At 35.0% G+C, this 23,660-nt stretch overlaps 1 protein-coding gene across 1 annotated transcript in view; it reads left to right on the forward strand.

Annotated features, from left to right (window-relative positions):
* The window catches only part of SMC5 (structural maintenance of chromosomes 5), a 99,174-nt gene extending 76,222 nt beyond the window's left edge, over positions 1-22,952 (forward strand). Inside the window, exons 12-25 of the mRNA XM_068973781.1 lie at positions 3,279-3,373; positions 3,965-4,097; positions 6,572-6,745; positions 8,011-8,180; positions 10,498-10,621; positions 10,900-11,022; positions 14,969-15,094; positions 17,008-17,052; positions 17,500-17,595; positions 18,027-18,131; positions 18,325-18,444; positions 19,556-19,735; positions 19,815-19,910; positions 20,939-22,952. Coding sequence (XP_068829882.1) covers positions 3,279-3,373; positions 3,965-4,097; positions 6,572-6,745; positions 8,011-8,180; positions 10,498-10,621; positions 10,900-11,022; positions 14,969-15,094; positions 17,008-17,052; positions 17,500-17,595; positions 18,027-18,131; positions 18,325-18,444; positions 19,556-19,735; positions 19,815-19,910; positions 20,939-21,082 — 1,731 coding nt within the window. The 3' untranslated portion in view covers positions 21,083-22,952. The remainder of the gene's footprint in view (positions 1-3,278; positions 3,374-3,964; positions 4,098-6,571; positions 6,746-8,010; positions 8,181-10,497; positions 10,622-10,899; positions 11,023-14,968; positions 15,095-17,007; positions 17,053-17,499; positions 17,596-18,026; positions 18,132-18,324; positions 18,445-19,555; positions 19,736-19,814; positions 19,911-20,938) is intronic.
* The last annotated feature ends 708 nt before the right edge of the window (positions 22,953-23,660 follow it).

Consider the following 23,660-nt stretch of genomic DNA (forward strand, 5'->3'; position numbering starts at 1 on the left):
GCTGCCGTCTCTGGGGTTGCGCAGAGTCGGACACGACTGAAGCGACTTAGCAGCAGCAGCAGCTGGAATTCCATCACCTCCACTAGCTTTGTTCATAATGATGCTTCCTAAAGCACATTTGACTTCACACTCTAGGATGTCTAGCTCTAGGTGAATGATCACACCATCGTGGTTATCTGGGTCATGAAGATCTTTTTTGTACAGTTTTTGTTTGTACTGTTGTCTGTATGTCTGACTCTGCAACCTCATGGACTATAGAGTCCATGGAATTCTCCAATCCAGAATACTGGAGTAGCCACTCCCTTCTACCCGCGTTGCAAGTAGATTCTTTACCAGCTGAACCACAAGGGAAGCCCGTGTTCTTGCCACCTCTTCTTAATATCTTCTGCTTCTGTTAGGTCTATACTGTTTCTGTCCTTTATTGAGCCCATCTTTGCATGAAATGTTCCCTTGGTATCTCTGATTTTCTTGAAGAGATCTCTAATCTTCCCCATTCTATTGTTTTCCTCTGTTTCTTTGCATTGTTCATTTAAAAGGCTTTCTTATCTCTCTACTATTCTTTGGAACTCTGCATTCAGATGGGTATATCTTTCCCTTTCTCCTTTGCCTTTCACTTCTCTTCTTTACTCAGCTGTTTGTAAGGCCTCCTCAGACAACCATTTGCCTTCTTGCATTTCTTTTTCTTGGGGATGGTTTTGGTCACCACCTCTGTACAGTGTGACGAACCTCCATCTATAGTTCTTCAGGCAGGAGACTGCCTGCCTGAAGATCTAATCCCTTCAATCTGTTTGTCACTTCTACTCTATAATCATAAGGAATTTGATTTAGGAAATACCTGAGTAGCCTAGTGGTTTCCCTGTGTTCTTCAGTTTAAGTCTGAATGTTGCAATAAGGAGTTCATGATGTGACCCACAGTTAGCTCCTTGTTTTGTTTTTGCTGACGATATAGAGCTTCTCCATCTTCAGCCGCAAAGAATATAAACAGTCTGATTTCTATATTGACCATCTGGTGATGTCCATGTATAGGGTCTTCTCTTGTGTTGTTGGAAGAGGGTGTTTGCTATGACCAGTGTGTTCTCTTGGTAAAACTGTTAGCTTTTGCCCTGCTTCATTTTGTACTCCAGGACCAAACTTGCCTGTTACTCCAGGTATCTCTCAACTTCCTACTTGTGCATTCCAGTCCCCTATGATGAAAAGGTCATCTTTTTTTTTTTTTTTGGTGTTAGTTCTAGAAGGTCTTGTAAATCTTCAACTTAGGCTTCTTCGGCATTAGTGGTTGGGGCATAGACTTGGCATTACTGTGGTATTGCATGGTTTGCCTTGCAGAAAAACAGATCATTTTGTCATTTTTGAGACTGCACCCAAGTACTGCATTTCAGTCTCTTTTTTTTGACTGTGAGGGCCACTCCGTTCTTTCTAAGGGATTCTTGCTCACAGTAGTAGATATAATGGTCATCTGAATTAAATTTGCCCATTCCTGTCCGTTTTAGTTTAGATTTCTAAAATGTCGATGTTCATTCTTGCCATCTTCTGTTTGACCACTTCCAATTTACCTTGATTCATGGAACTAACATTCCAGGTTTCTATGTTATACTGTTCTTTAGAGCAGTGGACTTTGCTTTCACCACCAGACACATCCACAACTGGGTATTGTTTCCACGTTGGCTCAGCTTCTTCATTCCTTCTGAAGCTATTTCTCTCCTCTTCTCCAAACTGGAGAACAACTATTCCAAAGAAGTTCTGAGTCACTGCTGCAAAAGTTCTAGGCCCCACAACAGACTTCCCAACCTGGGGATCCAGCAAAGAGGGACTGAGAATCCCCAGGGAATTTGACTTTGAAGGACAGTGGGATTTGATTACAGACTTCCATAGGACTGGGAAACAGAGACACTTGGAGGACAAGCAAAATCTTGTGCATACCAGGACCAGGAAAAAGGAGTGGTGACGCCACAAGAGACTGAGGCAGACTTACATGGGTCAATGGTGGCCTACTGCCGGGTTGGGGGCTCTGACTGCAACAGTCCTGGGAGGCAGGGCATGCTGGCATAAGTCCTTTCGAAGGAGGTTGCCATTAATTGCCATTACCCCTACCATAGTTTGGCCTCAGGCCGCAATACAGGGAGGGAACATAGCCCCACCAGTCATGACCTATATAGTGTCAGTTGCTCAGTCTTGTCTGATTCTTTGCAATGCCATGGTCTGTCCACGGAATTCTCCAGGTAAGGATACTGGAGTGGGTTGCCATTCCTTTCTCCAGGGGATCTTCCTGACCCAGAGGTCGAACCTAGGTCTTCTGAATTGCAGGCAGAGTCTTTGCCATATGAACTACCAGTGAAGTCCAGATAAATGAAGAAAAGGCACTTCCTCATATAGTAGATTACCAACTAATAAATACAGAAAGAACAATTAGAATCATTAATGGTTCTTAAACCTATTAGGTAGTTCCATGAACAACAGAATATTTTTAAAGTCTCTCCACATACATAATTACAAACAGAAGAACAGTTGACAGATCTTTTTACTTGTTCTTTTTCAATCTTTTACCTCTTTATTGTGCTTCACTACATTGTCTAGCTCTTCTAGGACAATGCTGAAAAAAAGTGCTAAGATTTGATATCTCTACTTGTTCCCAAGCCTAGGGGGGAAGCACTTAATAATCCATAATTAAGTACTATGTCTGCTCTATGCTTATCATAGATGCCCTTTATCACATTGAGGAAGTTTCCTTCTGTTCCTAGTTAGCTGAAAATTCTGAGATAATCTTATGGCTTTTGTACTCTATTCTGACAATACAGTAAGTTAGACTCATGTAGCATTCCAAGTCAGCCAATCTCACATTCCTGGGGTAAACTTGACTGGGTTGTGTGTAGTGTTTATATATTGCTAGGTTCTGTTTACTAATACTTTGTTAAGGATTTTTGTCTATGTGTTCAGGAGGGATATTGTAATGTTTTTGTTACAATTATACTGGAATCATAAAATGACTTGGGAAGTGTCCCGTCCTTCTGTGTTCTGAAAAGGAGTCTTGGTGTTACTGTTTCCTTATCTGTTTGATAGACTTTATCAGTGGAAATAATACAAGAAATGTACTTTCTGTGAAAACACATAGCTATTAATATCACACTAAAAAGTTTTTTTATGAGTACCGTTAAATATCTAGTCATTGTTCAATTTTTTGATCGTCCCATGAATGGCAGTAAGAATAATATCATAATTTTAAAAATCTTCATTGAAAGTATATGGTAATTAAAGTAGTATTTTATTTTCCTTATATTAAGGTTCGTGACAATAAAAAATTAAGAGTAAATGCTGTTATTGCTCCTAAGAATTCATATGCAGACAAAGCACCTTCAAGATCTTTGAATGACCTGAAGTAAGTCTTGAAAATAGTATTAGAACTAAGCTGTTTTTTGAGTATTGAATCATTTATCTCTTAAATATATTTAAATTATCTCTTTGTCACACAAATATATTTGTTATAGGCTGTATTATTCTCTTTTAGGATCTCTTCTTAAGTCTAAAAAGGCAAAATCTAGGCTCAGGAACAGACTGCGGCATTCTTAGTATACGATAGTGATTTTTTGAATCATTGGAATAATATTGGACTATTTAGTGAGCTCCTGAAATAGTTGGTTAGTTATTGGGGAAATAGGATAAATCACTTCATAATGTAAAAGTAATTTCCAGAAGGATCAAATGGAAATCCTACAATTATAAAACTACTACAAGTAAATAAAGTCTTAACTCTGTATAAAAGCAATGGTAAAAACCACAAAAGAAGAGATTAATAGTTGGTAATTATAAATATTAAACTTTTCTGATCAGGAAATAAAATCACTTAAGTGACTAACTTCCTGTACCATCATTCATTTATATTTTATTGTTTATTCACTTGTCAACTATTGAGATTTTTTTTTTAATGCTGTTTTAAGAAGAAAATCCTAAAAGGTGCTTTTCGTTTCAGACAATACGGATTTTTCTCTTATTTGCGAGAGTTGTTTGATGCCCCTGACCCTGTCATGAGTTATCTTTGCTGCCAGTATCACATTCATGAAGTTCCTGTAGGAACTGAAAGAACCAGAGAAAAAATTGAACGGGTAAGAAAACACTGAATCAATCAGTACCAAAAATGTTAAAACTTCTTAACGGCAAGGAAAACTTGTGAGAAATTTAAAGAGACGTGTCATTGTTTTTAACTAAACAGGAATTACCTTGATATTTTACGTTTCTAATATTACATAGGACAATGAACGCTGACTAATACTTTATGACAGTAAGGATGTGGAGTTACCTAAATACTTAATACTTGTAGGGTAACTAAATTAAAGCCTGAAAAGAGACACCTGACTCTCTTACTGAATTCTGCTTTGCTTAACAAACATTTGTTCAAACATTAATGGTTTATTCATTTAAATTCTTGTATTCTAGATTATTTTTCAGACAGATTATACTTTAGGATGGTAGGCTAGGATATAGAACTGTTCTGGTAAGCCCTCCCCTTAAAGTTCCATGTAAGATTATCTCTTAAGCGAATGGCCACTCTCAGGAGGATCTCCTTTCTTATCCGACAGAGCCCCATGAACTTGTAGGTTCCTGTGTTCTGCTGATGCTGCGTCGAGTTTTCTTCTCCTTACCAGTAGTCTCCAAGACTCCAAACCACCTTCAGTGCTTTCATCATAGGCAGAAACAGCGAAGAAGTCTTTCTAGAACAGATTTTTCCATAATACTAAGTTACCATGTTAATGCTGTTGGTATGCATTTACAGACCTAACTGCTATTTATAATACTGAGTTTATTAGAGAATGTGTTTTAAGTTTTTAACAGCCAGTCTACAAGTATCCTAGGATATTCATTTGTAGTCTGGCGCTTTTGTATACCTCATTAACAGAAGATAGAAATGGGGCCTCATTACTAACCCATTTTGTGAAGATAAGCAAATTATTAAGTTGCATATCATATTATGGTGATCATTTGGGGAAACCAAAAAAATAGAACTCTCCATGTGTGTGTACCTCTCTTTAATATTCATTGATGGAGTTTAAAAAAAGAAGACAATATGCACAGATCTTCCAATTTCTGTCATAACTTCAGGGGTAGGTAGGGTGCTACCTCTTAAGGTTAGGATAGTAGGCATTCTTTACTATTGCAGAAAGACTAGAAAATTTGCTAAGGGCTTTCATAGCTTTACTCTGTTGCAGAAAGGGATAGTAATGCACTTGGAAAATCCTTTCACTTTTTGAACAGTTCTTCAAGTTGAAATATTTTTATGTGCTTTACTTTTTAACATTCTGTTTAGGTCACCTAGAGAGCTTTAACTCTACTGTCTCTACTAGAAAAAAGAACATGGTACATAGAAAAGCAAAGTCAGACACCTAGTAAAGCCCTTAACATAGTCTTGGCCATCTTTCAGAAAATACAAACCTGCACTGAGGAAATTTACTATCTAAACCTTTCATGTCTACCTCCTGACAACAATGGTCATATTTTCTCCCCTAGAAAAAAATAACATTCTTTAGTGTAAGTTTTGCTTTATTATCAAATTCTGACATTTTAGACTCTGTAAATGATTATTTTCATGACACATGGTGGGTAGGCTAATGTCATGTGGGCTCTCCTTTCATTTCAAATTACTGAGCATTTGTGGATGCCAGTTTATACCCTGTTAAGCTAAGTATACTTAAATATGTCATATCTCATCACTTAGACTGTAAACTTCTGCAGAGAAACAAGCCACAAGAATACTGGTAATAAGCCTTTAGAGACTGGAAAAAAATACATTACAGCAGCCTATTCTTTATGCAGAAACAGATCCAAAAATGTTGTGGTGTTTAGAATGTGCTTAGTTTATGAAACTCCTTAATAAATTCTTGAGAGAACAACTCTCCCCAAAAATGCAAAAAGAAGTCTTTGAAATCCTTGAAAAAGTATGTGCATTAAGTATTCCCCAAATATATAGGAATTAAATATAAGATTATGTATCTTTGAACAATATAACTAAGGGGAAGGAAGAGTAAATGTATTAGTTGAGATAACAGACTTCATTCTTCTGGGCAACTGACTCCCCAAAAGTACACCTACTTGGGAGAGATTGTATAGTGAAGTAGAAGTATAGCCAACTTTGGTAGTTGTTTCGGTTTTCTCCCAGTTCTCTTCCTTAGTGTTGTTTTCCAAAATAATAACCTGAAATTTATCACTCACCTTTTTAGAGATGTTGGGTTACATTTAAAGAATGAAAATAAATCTAATATATTTTGATCTATATTTCACTTGATCAGTATTTTTAATTCTTTAGTCTTTTTTTTTTAATGTTATAATTATTCTTGTGCTTAGTCCCTCAGTCATGTCTGACTCTTTGCGACTCCACATACTGTAACTCACTAAGCTTCTCATGGGGATTTTCCAGGCAAGAATACTGGAGTGGGTTGCCGTGCCCTCCTCCAGGAGATCTTCCCAACCCAGGGATCAAACCCAGGTCTCCCGCACTGCAAGCAGATTCTTTACATCTGAGCCTCTGGGGAAGCCCCATCCGATAATTCTTAAATGTCTGCTAAATGTTTATTTTACATTATAGGTAATACAGGAAACCCGATTAAAACAAATTTATACAGCAGAAGAAAAGTATGTGGTGAAAACTTCTTTTTATTCAAACAAAGTCATTTCAAGTAACACATCCCTAAAAGTAGCTCAGTTTCTCACAGTCACCGTGGATCTAGAGCAAAGACGACACTTAGAAGAACAGCTGAAGGTTGGTCATTTTTTATTTTACAGTTGATCTGCAGTGTTGTGTTAGTTTCTGGCATACAGCAAACTGAGTCAGTTATATTCTTTTTCATTGTGGTTTGGTCCAGGATATTGAATATAGTTCCCTGTGCTATACAGTATGACCTTGTTGTATATCTATTCTGTATATAAGTTTGCATCTGTTAATCCCAAACCCTAATCCATCCGACCCCACCTCACCCTTTCCCTTGGCAACTACAAATCTATTCTCTGCATCCAAGTCTGTTTTATTAAGAAATTTGTGTCACATTTTAGATTGTACATATAAGTGATATGGTATTTGTTTTTCTGACTTACTTAACCTAGTATATTGTTGTAGATAGCATTACTTCATTCTTTTATGGCTAAGTATTATTTCATTGAATATACCATTCATTGAATATACCAAAGGTACACTGAATGTACTGTTCTTTATCCATTCACCTGTTGATGGGCATTTAGATTGTATCCATGTCTTGGCTGTTGTAAATAGTGCTGCTGTGAACATTGGGGTACATGTATCTTTTCAAATTAGAGTTTTGTCTGGATATATGCCCAGGAGTGGGATTGCTGGACCATATGGTAACTATTTTTAGTTTTTTGAGGAACCTCCATACTATTTTCCATGATGGCTGAACCAATTTACATTCTCACCAACAGTGTAGGAGAGTTCTCTTTTCTGTACACCCTCTCCAGCATTTATTATTTGTTTACTTTTTAAAATGATGGCCATTCTGAGTGGTATGAGGTGGTACTCTGTTGTGGTTTCGATTTGCATTTCTCTAATATTATTAGCAATGTGGAGCATCTTTTCATGTGCCTATTGGCCGTTTGTTTCTCTTCTTTGGAGAAATACCTGTTTAAGTCTTCTGCTCATTTAGTGTTTGGATTGTTTGTGTTTATGTTACTGAGCTGTTTTGTATATTTTGGAAATTAAGTCCTTGTCCATCATATCCTTTGCAAATATTTTTTCCCAGTCCATAGGTTGTCTTTTTGTTTATGGTTTCCTTTACTGTGTAAAACTTATAAGTTTGATTAAGTCCATTTGTAGTTTTTTTGCTTTTATTTCTGTTGTCTTGGGAGATTGACTTAAGAAAACATTGGTGTGATTCATGTCAGAGAATTACAGTGTTACGTCTTCTATTGAAGTTAAAGATTGGTTATTTTGATTTGAGTATTTAAAAAGAATATTAACTCAGTTTATAATACTTTAGTCTTTAAAATATACTAACAATGTTGCATATTCCATAGGAAATTAATAGAAAATTGCAAGCAGTAGAATCAGGATTGTTTGCCTTACGTGAGACAAACAAGCATCTGGAACACAAAGATAATGAACTTAGACAAAAGAAGAAGGAGCTTCTTGAAAGGAAAACCAAGAAAAGACAACTGGAACAAAAAATTAGTTCCAAACTAGGAAGGTAACTTTCAGCCCATTCTGGGCTGGGGGGTTGGGAGGGCGATACAAATGTACTATAAGGATATTATTAGTTATATGTACCTTGTCATGACCACACAGTTCCCACCAGCATGCTGTGTAGTTTCTCTCTCAAACTCAAACCCTTCTACCCAAAACACAGGACAAAGCAGGGGGAGTCTTAAGTGTTAAGAATTTTTCTGTTCCTTGATCAGCTGTTTTCATCCCTGGAACCTATTCTATTCTTAAAAATTATTGAGGACCTTGAGGAAGTTTTGTTTATATAGATTATATCTATTGATATTTACCAAATTAGAAATTAAATAGTACATTAAAATGATTGATAAGTTCATTATATGTTAACAAAAAATATTTATGAGAAACAATTTTCCAAACAAAATGCATTTAGCAAGAAGAGGGACATTATTTTTACATTTGTAAGTCTCTTTAGTTTAAGTTTTTTCATAAGTGCTTCTGCATTCACTTGGTTGTGAGAAGTATATGAAGAAAACCTGGCCCCACATATATATGTAACTGGAAAAGGGAAGACTGCTTTAATAGACTTGTCAGCATATGTATTCTTTAATGTCACATCAAAACTTGCCAAAGTGTGGTTTGTTAACGTTTAACTGCAACATGGAATCTGAAATCATTAGTGAAGGAATATACTCTTATATTACCATAAGTGCATCTTTTACCCATGAATGACTTTGTTACATTATGCTAGCTTACTGTGAAATCCCAGGCAATTGTTCTCAGAACTGATTGTAAGTTTTATTTTGAACTTAGATGTTTTGTAGAAACTTATATATCTAAGATCAGATAAAAGCTGTTAGGGTGTTCAGTCAAGGAGGGGAGGAAAGTGAGTTCCAGTTTCAAAGTTTCTCCATGCCCATTTCAGGACACAATGCAGACCTTTTCTGGTGATTATTCTATAGGAAAGAAGCATAAAAGAAAGATATAGGTATTAAAGACATAATAAATGACAGCTCATTGCCTTGAGTACAGTATAAATTTACCTTGATTTAATAGTGTTTCTAAACACATAAGTTGAATATTTTAAATGCTTTTTAAAAAATTGGTTTTTTTAATAAAGCAAATTGCCTGTTAACTTTTAAAAGTCAGTAGCGTATGTACCTTGGTTGCTTAAAAGAAGACATATCTGCTGAGTCTTAACTGCTTAGAATTCTTTTCTATATAAACCCTTCACTTTTATCTTCAGTCATCCACAAGTGAACCTTTTACTGTTGGACTCTGTATTGAACTCATTGTCTGAAACTAAACTTTTTCCTGGTAATGTTGAATTTTGTAGTGAAATATCCTTTCATATCCATTGTCATCCTGGCTGTCTCCTATCTACAGTTACTCTGGAATACTGCAGTGGTGACACGGTTGGTGGTCTCTCCATGACTTATCTCCTCCATTCAGGGCATACAGAATACTGTCATCAAGTTTATCATCTTTTCATGTTCCTGCCCCCTTTAAGATATCTGTGGTGGCTTCCTACCTTTGCTGTATGAAATTTAAATACTGCTTTCCTTTAGATCGTCCTTCACGTTTTTCAAAATCATCTTGCACTCCACACATTCTAATTTCCTCCCTCTCTGCCCCGACACACTCTTCACTCACCATTCAGTCCACTCTCTACAATATCCACTGAACTTGTTTATTCTTGTTTTCATTGCTTCCATCTTTGATTTTTCCCTGTAGTGGAAAGAACTTGGCCCTTGATGTCAAACACACCTTACAACTTAGTATATGTAATGTTAGGTAACTTAAGTTAACTTCTACAGCCTTAGTGTCTCCATATTAAAAAGCAAAGTATTAACTTTTAGAATTATTGTATTGTCTTTTCATCATTATTATTTTACCTATTAGATTGCCACAGTTAAGCTCCTTAAGGGAAGGGACTGTTTTTATTAACAGTGCTTATCACTTATGGACCAGACACTATACTAAGTGTGTTGCATAATTTGCCTTCTTTTAGTCTTCACCAAAGCCCTGCAGAAGGACTATTATTACTTACAGTTTATAGATGAGGAAATCAAAGCTTAGAAGAGTAGCTTGTTCAGTTATACTGCTTATTGGTGGCAAAGAGGAATTTTAAACCCAAGTTTCTGACTCTAGATCCTATGGCACTTGATACATCTCAAAAAATAGTTTTTGATCCTGAGTGATTGCATAAAATGTTTAATCAGGAAGCTATCAGTTAACATCTGAATAGTATTGCTACATAGACCATAAAGCAGCAAGAAACCTGAGAATTTGGGCTCAATCCTTGTGTTTTCTCTGATTTCTACATCATTATGCTTTTCATACAGTTTAAAGCTGATGGAACAGGATACTTGCAATCTTGAAGAGGAAGAACGAAAAGCAAGTACCAAAATCAAAGAAATAAATGTTCAAAAAGCAAAACTTGTTACTGAATTAACAAACTTGATAAAGGTAAATAAGACATTTTCATTTTAGTCATTTTTTGTTGTTGCAAGTTGATAGTAAAATCTTAGCAAGAGATTTTTATAGGTAATTTCAACTTTCTCTGTTTGACATTTCTATTTACAGATCAGTAAATTGATTAAAAGTACTCATTAAGCTAAATTGGCTTATTCAAAATGACTCAAAGGAGAACTATTTAAGATTAGAGAGAAGTATCAATCGCATTAGAAAAATGTTAAGAAACTATATTGTTGTAAAATAAAACTCATAGAGGTTTTTATTCCTAGAATTGTACTGCTTTACATATGCAAAAAGTAGATTTAATTCTTCAAAATACTACAGTGATCTCTGAGAAGAACAAATTGGAATCAGATTATATAGCAACCTCATCACAGCTACGTATCACAGAGGTAAAATTATTGCTTTTATTTTTTATTTCAGGACTTCAGTTTGAAAACTATATATACATGTGTATGTATATATCATGCCTTGCAGTGTGTAGTTTTGGGTATGCTGTTTACAGATTTCATGTACTCTGCTGATTAAGAAGTAATATTTGAAACCCTTTGTGTACATTTTTGATTATTACCACCCTCCCCCAATTAAATAACAAAAAGAGTACCTGATTTAGTCATTTGAAAACCAAAATCTTACCATGTCTGCTTTCTTAGCTGATACAAATTATAGTTAGTACTATTGCCAAGAAGCAACTAGTAGCTTTTACTGCAGTTTGTGTCTCCTAAACTACAGATGAGTTCTAGTCAGCACTAAGAATGGCCTTAGTATGTGATCCCGGTGATTTAATCTTCTGTTAATGATAAATATTGAAATGGGGGAGGACAGGGGGTGATGTACTAAGTTAACATAAATTCCAAAGAAGAACAAGCAACAAAATGAGGTCGTAAGAGTGACATAGTTTTTGAGTCTTTCAAATCCTTTCCCCAAAATAGAAGAGCAACTGGGATACTATAATGACGTAACAGCAAGCCCGCAGACAATGTATACAACAGACTCAGCTTAAAGTTGTCCCTGTAGGTGTACTGCAGAATATTCTCACATTCATCGCCCAGGATTAGCATGAGGCTAGGTTAAGGGCTTAGTCCTTAATAAAACTACCCTTCAGATGCCACCTGCACTTCTGACCAACTGGTGACTGATTCAAGGGTTCTCATGGCTCCCCCAAGTTCATTAATTTACTGGAATGGCTCACAGAACTGAAGAAAAGGCTGTTCTCAACAATTACAGTTTTATTATATAAACAGTACAAATCCCTACTGGTCAAAAGGCTTATAGGGCGGGGAGGGTCCTGCACACAGTTTCTATGCCCTTTTCTGGTGAAATAATTTGTTGCTCTCCTAGCACATCAGTGTTTAGAATTTTTACTGGGTTGCATTACCTAGGCATGACTGATTGGATCATTGGCCATATGGTTAAACTCGGTCTCTAGCCCTTCTCTCTGCAGTTTAAGAGACTGGGTGGGGCTAATAATAAGACTCAAAACCCCAACCCTTTAGTCACATGATTTGTCTTTCTGGCATTGACTTCCCCCATCCTGAGTCACTCCTTAGCATAAACTCAGACACTCTGTCACTCAGAAACTTCCTAGGATTTTAGTCTTCCTCCCAAGAACCAGGGACAAACATCAGTCAAGTTCTGTGTTTTACGACAGCCATGAACCCCAGAATATAGGTAGGTGAGATAATCAGCAGCAGCAGCAAGACTGGTATGGTATTAGAAAGTATGTGGTAAGAAACAGAGGGAAGGCTCAAAGAACCCAAAAACTAAGTCACCAGCAGGTTCTCATCTTTTAAGAAAAGAGGCCCCATTTGGTGTAGAAAGCTCAGCAGATCAATTTCAGAGCAGCTGAAACTGGAAGGTGACTTTTTAGATTGCAGAAAGGTCAGGTGGTGCTGGGGTGATTCAGGTCCTGTGAACTGGCAACTCACGTGAAACTGCCTTGCAGAACAAAGTTGCTTACTGAGGAGAACTAGAACTACTGGGCAGGCTAAGGAGACAGCAAGCATGTGTTATGTGGTCAGAAGGCTGACACGGTAGCTAAAGGCACCACACTTAAACACAGAAGAAGGGAGACAAGTAAGTAAAACAATATATTTGCTGACTGTCCTGTAGGTACTATTAGGAAATAAAAGGATACTACCTCAGGTTAGATGCTTTGGGAGAGGGAAATGAGGGAGAATTTCAATATTGTTTATAGTAGAACTGAACTGAGTATGTCAAAGATACTCAGGCCACAAGGATATAAGATACTTGTGCATAAATAATCTTTCAAATAAAAATGGCAGGATGTTTAACATACATACATAATCAGAATAAAGACTTCTACACCTGCTGCCTTCCCTAACCTGACAGGGGAGTCTCCTGTCCATATTGTTAGTAGCGGCAGAAGCAGTAATATTTTTGAGTTGAGCTGATTACTCTGGAGAGTAGAAAGGTTCTTAATTATACTCTCCAGGGAAATAATCTCATTAGCTACTTGTCACACTAGATTTTCTTACCTGGACATATACACAAACTCCCTGACAGGTTTTTCCATTACTGATCTTCTTTACTTTATTTTCTATTTCCTTGGCAATATTTTATATCATTGTTTCTCTTTTTTATATATGTTAATCTGAAAGTTATTAAATACTTCTTTTTAGTTATAATTGTCTTACCAACCCTTTTGTAGGGCTCTTTTCTTTCTTGTACTGTGTTTTGGTAAGTGCTTGTTACTAACTGATCATAGTCACCAACTATGCATTTTAAATAGTCAAGAATGACGAGTGAGAGATACAGAGAAGAGTAAGTCTATAGTAGTTCATTTTGTCTTTCATTTGCTCTTTTTCCTTCTCATGTTTTCTGTCACTTACCCACGCTTGCTCTTAGCTATTCTCTTACTGGTCTTCATTTGAAACAAAGGGAGATCATTTCCTTCCTTCTTTTCTTCCCCTCACCCCACTTTGGGATTTGTCTTTTACCCTGATCATGAAAAACAAATGCACACACAAAAAAGATTGACACAGAATTTCAGTAAAGTTGTGTTCATGAAGGAACTTAGGGGTAACAAAACACCATTGAGTTTAATAACTTCCTCAAATTACTGGAGGGCAAATAGTGGAAAAGGGATCCAAACCCATTAAACATTTCCAGAGGTATGTCACTATCATCTGGAATATTTTTACAAGTTAATAAACTGACTACACATAAATCCAGATATGGAGGTAGACAGATGGATGAACATGTTACTTAGTTTTTAACTTTGAACAGGTTTCCTGACCACTCCAAGCCTGTTGTTTTCAGCTACAGATATTACAATACCTAACTTGCAGGGCTATTGTGATAGTAAGTTTAATAATACATCAAAATGCTTAGTGCGCTCCCTAGCATGAAACATGTATGGATTTACATCAAGATTCATGTTATAAAAATTGGAAGTTGTTAAATTTATTTTTTATCCTACTATCAAATTTAGAAACTGTGCTTTCATCTAATGTTCTTTACCTACCTGCTTGCTACTCTCCCACAAAAACTGAACTTTAGGAAAGACTTTTTTTGTCAATTTAGATGATATATATGTATTTCGCGGTGCGGGGTGGGGGGACCTTTATCAAGTAAACTATTATTTCCACTACCATTGTTTACTCTTTGATTGATTGAAGTAGAATTTGCAAGCTTGTATATTAAACATTGTGAAGATCACTGATGTCTGAACTCCAAATTTGACAAGGAATGGAGGGAGGAAGGACCAGACACACACTGTGTGATGGATGTGAATAAGATTACACAAGTTTAGTTCCTTTTTTATTTAATCTCCAAAAATACAAAGGATAATGTTGCTGTGCTGTGTCTTTATGAAAATGACTGTGCATCTTATTATTCAACTTTCTATGCTTAATACATGATAAAATACTGATATTTAATAGGTTCTCAGTAATTATTTGGTGAAGGAATGAATGGGTCCATGAATGAATGATCTACATGAAAGGCACTTGGAAAACATTGAAAGGTTCTGCTGAGTTTTCTGATAGGAAGCCTATGTATTGTATGTATTGTTTTACTAGAGTATAATTATACATAGGTTAAACGTTCATAAAAAGGCAATTAAGTTTAAATTTCAAAGCTGTTAGGGATTCAAGAATGCCATATTATTAATGTCCTAATATATTTTGAAGTTTAAGTTCAAATTTTAGCAATAAAATCAGTCATAATTTGAGATATGGTTTTTGGATGATTTGCTTACTGTTATCAAAATTCAGTAATACATGTGATATAGTGTGGTGATATTTATTCATAAAAGAACCCTCTGATTTAACAGTAACTTACAAATTTTCAAAATAATTCTTTTTCTTAAAATAGCAACATTTCATTGAGTTGGATGAAAATAGACAGAGATTATTGCAGAAATGCAAGGAACTTATGAAGAGAGCCAGGCAAGTATGTAACCTGGGTGCAGAGCAGACTGTTCCTCAAGAATATCAGACAGTAAGTATAAAAATATATAATGCTATAAGTTAACATATTTCACACAGTATTTTTAAGCTTAAAGTGTGTTAGGCATTGTACAGGGCCATGTAAAACACAATCTACCATAAAAAGTGAGAGTTCCCCCCTGCCGCCATTTTTAAACTGAGTATGCATGTAATTTTGCTCAACAAATTTTTTCTTCATGATATTCAAATGGACACCATTTAGTCTTATTGCTTAGTACTAAAGTTATTCAGATATGCGTATCATTTTGCAAAATTATTCTACCAAAACATTCATCCAATAAAAAGCTTTTTTCTCCAAGTACCTTTTTAGGAGAGGTTTGGGAGATGGGATATAATTTTTCCTGGAAATGTAGTACTAGTAATTGATATATAAGAAACAGTACATAGAGGTGATAGAAAAACAAAGACAAAATGAAAATGTTTTCCTGGAAATCAGGGTGTTTATTTAGGGTTCTTTGGGAGTGGATTCTTTATGACTAACATCTGTTGGTAAAGAGCCTTTCCTTCTTCTCATTATGTGTACTTTATATACTGACATATCATTTAGTTAGTAAAATGAGAAGATACTGCCCTTTCCTGCCAGTTCTACACTGAGTAGGTAGCCCCTTGACCTGAAGCTTTATCTGACAGGTAGGGGTAATGCCTTGATTACCTTCTATCACACATTGAACAAAACACATACTTTGTTCTGTCTTGAAATTTATATTCTAGTCTGGAGGGTGGGGAGAACAAATCAAAAAGCAAATAGATTATGTTGGGAATAGCAGGAGGTGCTAAGAAGAAGAATAATACGAGGTAAGAGGCCAGTGTCAGAGAAGGCTCCTTTGAGAAGATACTATTTTAGATGAGCCCTGAATGAACAGAAGAAATCAGTCAAGTGAAGGTTTGAGGGAAAAACATTCCAGGTAGAGAAAACAGCTCATTCAAAGCTCTTGAGGCAGAAGTATGTTTGGCTTGTTTCAGAATAGAAAGAATCTTAGGCTAAAATTTATTATCCAAGGAGGGCAGAAGTCAGATCCTGTAGGGCCTTATAGACCATAGAAGGAATTTGGGCTTTACTTTGAGATGAAGTCCACTGGAGAGTTTTAAACAGAAGATCGATAGAGGTAGGACAGCCGTTTGTAGAGCACTCCAGCTGCAATCTGGAGAATAAAGTAGGGATACAAGAATGGAAGATGACCATTTAGGGGATTATTGCTTTGGACCAGGCAAGAGACTTTTGTGGTGTGGATTAGAGTGGAAGCATAAAAGACAGAGCAGTTTACAGACTTGAGGTATCTTTTAATGACAGAACCAGCATGACTTACTAATGGTTTTGAATTGAAGGGTAGAGAGAGAATCCCTAAATTTTGCGAATTACTGAGATGGGAAAGATCGAAGGACAAATAAGTTTGCTCAAATTGGTGGGGAAGGTGGGTAAGTTGCAGATTTGTTTCACCATCTTAAATTTGTCTGTTAGAATCAAATGAAGATATGAAATAAGTGTGTGGTACATGAGTTCAAAGCTCAAAGGACAAGTTAGATTCAACAAAATAAACTATAAATATCTGAAAGCTTATAGAAGCTGAACTGCTTTCCAGATGGTTAGAGGGAAAAAAGACAGGTTAAGAATTAATGTAGCATGTTAGGATCTTTTTCAGAGTTTTAAGATTCATTTTGTACATTGTAGTACATAAACTTTTGCAAGTTGTGCCGACAAAACATTGTACTGCTTGCCTGCCTCCACACTGCTCTAATTTGTCGCTATTGTATAGTCTCAGAAGATAGTACTATGGTGAAATTCTACTGTCAAAGTAATTGGATTCTTAGGATGCTTTTATAGTTCTTCACAAGTACAGTATAAAGTTCTAACTTCTTGCTCTCTTTCAATGCCCCACATATTCTGGACCCATTCTACCAATTCAGCAAGTACCCACCATTCCAAATGGACACAACTCCTCACCCCCCATGGTATGCAGTGCTCTTTCTTTTTCTCCAAGCTCCTATCTCTCCTCTGCCTTACTTTTCCCTAGCTGTTTGCTTTAAGGCCCAGAGATGAATTCTAGGCCTCTGAATTCTGTTTCTTGTAGCTCCTGTAGCATGAACTGATAATTCCTTTCTCCAAATTCCATAACCAGTATGATGTGTACTGCTTATTTTAATACTCAACATCAATACATTGCCTTAAGGTGTTAGCTCATGTTATTAAGTATATACATTTTGTTTTCTTCTAAAGTATAAACCTCTTTTTGAAAGCAAAAAGCCATGTTTGTAATTCCTTTGATTCCTTACTGTGTTGTGCTAGCATGCTGTTCAACATATAGCAGACACTCAACAGCATATTTTCATTTTAATTATTTGAATTGAACTGTTTGCACTGTACCACGTATAATAATGGACAGTTTTTTCATTCTTTAGGCTTTCCAAGATCTTCCGAACACCTTGGATGAAATTGATGCTTTATTAACTGAGGAAAGATCAAGAGCATCTTGCTTCACAGGACTCAATCCTACAGTATGCTTCTTTCCCTAATGCCTCCGGCAGTCGCCACCACCAGCACAACTGCCCCCACCCCCCACACACACAGTTCCCTCCAGTACTTGCCTCCCACTCTGTTCCTGCTGTCTAGCTTATTATTACCAAGAACTCTAGTACAATGTACTTTTAAATGCCAGATTCTGAATCTATTAGAATTTTAAATAGATTCTTCCTAAGGAACACAGTGTTCTGTTCCTTTTCTTTATAAAAAGAATACTTGGGCTAACCTGAAATACTGAGATGTCTTTTTTTTTTTTAAATAAAAAAATGACATTTTTAGTATGTTGCAAGAATATAAATTAACTGCATACAAACAGTAGCATTTTCAATTAATGTTTTAATTGATGCAAAATTTTTTGTACCTTTATCCTTTGGTAGATTATTCTTAAAGATATTTTTTCTGCCAGGTTGTTGAGGAATACACGAAAAGAGAAGAAGAAATAGAGCAATTAACTGAGGAACTAAAGATAAAGAAAGTTGAACTGGATAAATATAGAGAAAACATTTCACAGGTAATTATTCAACTTTTTCTCATGTGCATTAATAATATGGGAATGTAGAATAAGGCAAAATGAAATGATAACATTTCTAAGAAAAAAATGTATGTTCTCAGGACTAGATTGATATAATTTTTTTATATAAAGTTTTGTATCAATGTAATAACACTTCTTTTACTTTGTATTTTTATATTGCTTTTACTTACAGGTAAAAGAAAGGTGGCTTAATCCTTTAAAAGAGCTGGTAGAAAAAATTAATGAAAAATTTAGCTATTTTTTTAGTTCTATGCAGTGTGCTGGTGAAGTTGACCTCCATACAGAAAATGAGGTAAAATTGCATTTGATATGTTTCCTGACAAGAATTTTAATTATATGCTAAAAGTATATTTAAATTGTTTATTTACTCTAAAGTTATATCTGAAAATTGTTCTTATTAAAAAAAAAATGTCCAAACGAAAGAAGAGACCGTATATAGGATTCCATCAAGGTCACTTGTTGTTTTGAGGATGTTCTTCTTGGTGACATCTGAGATTAGCCACTAATACCTTACAGACTCTTTCCATATCCAGTCTAAGTAATGGTAATTCAGTTGTGATGAACAAATGCATTGCTTTTTGAAATCACTACTCCTCAAGTTTGAAGAGTCATATACAAATTGGCAAACATAACTGAAATATAGAATAGTATCAGTGGTTTCCTTTTGATCAAGAATTTGAGTTCATAAGAACAAAAATACTTTAAAAATTTGGTACTGATTTCTTGAACTATATACGTTTCATGCATTGCAATTGTGGGTAAAATAAGATTTCCATTAAGAACTATATGAAGAGATGAACAGGATGTCCTTCAAAATAATTGGGAAAGAGGAGTGAGTGGAGCTATAGATGAAGCAAGATTGGTCATGTATGGATCACAGTTGAGACCAGTTGATTGAGCTTATTTGGGAGTTCTAATTTTGTAAATGTTGAAAATTTTCCCTAATAAAGCATTACTCCTTCATCTGTTTATTATGAAACATAAGGATTGCAAACATCATGTAACTGTAAGTTTTAGTAAAATATTAGACCTGCCAAGAGAATTGTCATCTACATATTCTGGGCTTGCTAGAAGGAAGAAATGTATTGTAATAACTTGTAATTTATAATATATTTCCTTTGTGCCAGAAACTGTGCCAAGCATTTCTAGGTTTATCTTCTTTAATCTTCAGAACCATTCTATAAAGCAGGTACTTTTTATTGACTATGTTATAAATAAACTGAAACAATATTAGAACCACTTGCTCTCTACAAGCTCTAGAGGTCTCCAAAGATCTATTTAGATAAAACTGATATCATGAATAAGTCAATTATAAGAGTAAAGAACTTCAATTTATTTTCAAAAAACAGTATAAAATTGCCAGAGAAAACTCACCTTTCATCAACTTTTTAAATGTTTTGTAGGAAGACTATGATAAATATGGAATTCGAATTAGAGTTAAATTTCGCAGTAGTACTCAACTGCATGAATTAACTCCTCATCATCAAAGTGGAGGTGAAAGAAGTGTTTCTACTATGTTATACTTGATGGCACTTCAGGAGCTTAATAGATGTCCATTTCGAGTAGTTGATGAAATCAATCAGGTATTGGTTATTCTTTTATTGGGTTTCACTGTATCTTGTAATAGATTTAAATCTAATCATTATTATTGTCTTTCTTTAGGGAATGGACCCAATTAATGAACGAAGAGTGTTTGAAATGGTTGTAAATACTGCTTGTAAAGAAAACACATCTCAGTATTTCTTTATTACACCAAAGGTAGGTAATAAGGAATCTAAAAATACTCATGTTACTTGGAAGTCCCTTATGGCTAAAATATGTAGCAGATTTTGGCCCAGTATGTGTAAATAAGAGCAGGAACAGTCCCAGAATAGATTATAGTAAAGGGGGACAAGTTCCAATAACATACTTAATCAGAAACCTTGTCATTAGAGGAAGAAAGTAGTAGGCATAGCATTATGTTCTAGAGCTGAGAGTTCCTCTGCTTTTTTGGCATTTATTCTTCCTCTAGGGAATTTCCTCTCTTAGCACTGAAAAATGCCAGAAAGCACTGGTCCTCCTCATTTCCTCAGAAAGGCCTGTTTTGCTCTGTCCTGGCTCAGAGGAAATCCTAAGTATCCTCAAAATCTTCTGTTCACATAAAAAACAGACTTACCTTTACAGAACCATTACAATGGGAAATTTTCTTTTGTTACCTCTTGTGCTATGGGTCAATTATGAAACTGCTATATAGCAATCAAAGATGTTTTTATTAATGTAATCAGATTTTTTAAAAGAAATTTCATTGGAGATCCTATCTTAAATTCAGTTTTTATCAAATAGTATAATCTTTTCTTATTCCAGCAGATACTGTGTGGAATAGCTAGATCTGTTAGTTGGCCTATAAATCAAACCACCCTGTTAATACACTTTTCAGGCTACCAATCTATTACAGTACCTGGACTATAGAAGTTGCTTGAAAGGTGTTTTGTGGATAAAAGAGTGAAATTATCCTAGGAAAGTTCTGGAGGATATACTTTTCCAGGGTCAGCCTAGGAAGCAGTGTGATCCCATTGGCCTGTGAATATAGAGGGCTCCCAAGATACGTTGACGAATCCTTAGGCCAGGTTTCAGATATGGTAATTCAAATAAAAATCACCATCTGGCAGGGTGTATGTTGAGTTGAGAACTTCATTAAGAGTTTCATTAATTTTACAAATAAAATATATTTGACTCTACACATGCAAGTTCAGAAAGTTGTGCTTAATATATAGCATTCTATGACAGTTTGTTTTAACACTTCACAGCTCCTTCAAAATCTTCCTTATTCTGAAAAGATGACAGTATTATTTGTCTACAATGGTCCTCATATGCTGGAACCAAACAGATGGAATTTAAAGGCTTTCCAAAGGCGGCGGCGCCGTATTACATTCACTCAGCCTTCTCAGTGAAAGTGAAGGGCAGGAACTTTGGGACTTTTCTGTTAAATCCTATATGTAAGTGTGGCTCAACTGAATAAAAGATTCATTAAGACTAAAGGATCAGTTACTTTTGAAACCTGCTATTAGATACAGATGGGTTGATGAAGAGAGACCATAATAACTTCTTTCTGTGGAACATCATCTGGTAGTAAAAATTTAAATATTGTGTCCTTAGCACTCTGACAGTAAGTGACTGGGTCCCCACTTTCACAGTATTTGCTACTCAAATCAGAACTACAGTGGAAGGGATTATCAGTTACAAGAAGTTTAGTTGATATGGGAACCCTGAGCTTTACTTGCAAAGTAATTTTAACTACTTTTAGAGTCTAAAGATGACTCTACAGCTTAAGTCCTAGTTTCTCCCAGTGTTATAATTTTTAAAATTTGGTATGGAAATGTCTAATGTATAGTAATAATTTATGACAAATCTATTCATTTCTTCCTATTAAAAAGATTACCTTATCTTCACTAGGAAATGGGATTTTAGGGACCTTTAAAAGAAAAGTTTTATGAAACTTGATACTGTAATTGTATTGGTATCTCAAAGGAGGGAGAAGTACTAGGAGCAGGACTTCTTTGAAATGCCACAAGATGGCCACTAGATGATGCAAAATGCAACCAAAAGATTGACAAGAGAATAAAGTGGCAAGAATTTTTAAAGAATAACCCTATAAAATGTGGGTGGGTCTTTTTAGGGTTAATCATTTTTGTTTTCTTTTTTTAATTTAGTCAATTTTTACATCTTAAATTTCTACAGCATTTTTATAATTATTTTTAGTAAAATTTTTCTTAACATTTCTTATACTGGTTTCTACAGTTTATATTTAAAATTTCTCAGTGTTACGTAGAGTGAGCAAAAGCATTGATTTGTTTAAAACCATAATATTTTTAGACCTTAAGCTTATGTAGGTCCTTTTAATTTACAGTGTTGATCATACCCCAGTATCTTAGAAAATCTAATTTAAACTGTTCTTGGAGCATGGAAGAATCAGATTAGAAAATCATTTGTTTATCTCTGAGTTATACTAATTAACAGTGCCAAAACATTCTGTTCTTTAAAATCTTGTAAAATAAAGAACTGGAGCAAGGACATATCTTTAAACGGTGGATTGGATCTGTAGAGGTAATGACAATTATTTTTTTGACTTGGTAGCTTGACTAAATTGAAAAATTGCATTCAGTTTGGGTTTTATATGTTCTTAAATAGCTACTGAAATTTATATTCTTGTTAAGTCAAAAAGTAATGAAAGTCTTCATCCTCTTATTTGGACATTTTCTCTTTTAAAATTTTTATAAAGAAAAAAATAGCTTTTTAAAGAACCTTCCCCTCTTTAAGTCTAATGCATGTACTATGAAAATATTTTAAAATAACATTTTTACTAGTGCAAACAACTCATGTAAACATTGAAAATGTTGGTAACATGTTAGTAAATGAATGTTGTTGCCAAATGTTTTGTTGTTAAATACTTTGTTTTCCATCAAAGTACCTTTACTAATATGTGCTTGGTGTAGTTCATTTATTGTCTAAGTGCCAGTCATCTTATTTCTACAAAATGATCATCAATGTGAAAAAAGTTTGAAGATTTTTTTCAGTTTACATATGCCAATAATTATTCCAAACCTTGTTTATAAGCATTTGTATCTCTAGTGGACAAATACTTGGTTTTACACTGAAAGTTGAGCTGCGAAGAATAAATTATGCATTTTAACATTAATAAAATAGTAAGTCCTGCACAATAACTCAGCCACTTGAAACTTCACATTTTTCTGAAAAAGTTGATTTTAATTAAAAATTGTAAAAACTTCACATAATACTCTTATTTGATGAATAAAATATATAAAACCCTAAAAGGTGACAAGCAATTATTTGTAATGACAAAATCTTAATTGATTTGCCTAAGGTTTTTGCATTAAAAGGAAAGATTTCTTGCTGCTTTCTAATTGTCTTTTGGACGTGTGTTTATTTTCTTTGGAGTATGAATCTTTAGTGTCTAAAAAAAATGTAATTTGGGGGAATTCTTGGTGGTCCAGTGGTTAGGACTTCGTGCTTTCACTGCCAAGGGCCCAGGTTCAGTCCCTGGTCGGGAAACTAAGATCCTGCAAGCTGTGCAGCATGGCCAAAAAAAAAAAAAAAAAAAAAAGGTGTAATTTTGTCCTGCTACTATGTATCTGCAGGTGTAACTGGAAAAAAACTCTTCATGGGAAATGCTACTTTGTTGGTAATAAATGCGTATTTTCATGTTCTTTTAGCATATGTCTTTTTAAATGAGCACTGTTTTTTATATACTTTGAATCTTCGTAAGAGTCATTTTGGTTTTCAGATTTGCTAAAAAGTCTATTGAATGCCTACCATTTACAGAATACTGTTTGGAAGTCTATGTTCAAAAGGATAGAAAATTTAGTCCCTTGTCTCGCTGCAAGGCGATCTTAGTCTAAATAAAGCCATAAATTCCAGGAAAAAAAGGTATTTAAATCATCTAAAGAAACCAATTACAAGGTAAGTATAAATATTTTTAGGTTGAAACCTTAGATGGCCTGAAGAGAGCCT

The sequence above is a fragment of the Capricornis sumatraensis genome, chromosome 6 (assembly GCF_032405125.1).
Source record: "Capricornis sumatraensis isolate serow.1 chromosome 6, serow.2, whole genome shotgun sequence".
NCBI classification, from domain to species: domain Eukaryota; kingdom Metazoa; phylum Chordata; class Mammalia; order Artiodactyla; family Bovidae; genus Capricornis; species Capricornis sumatraensis.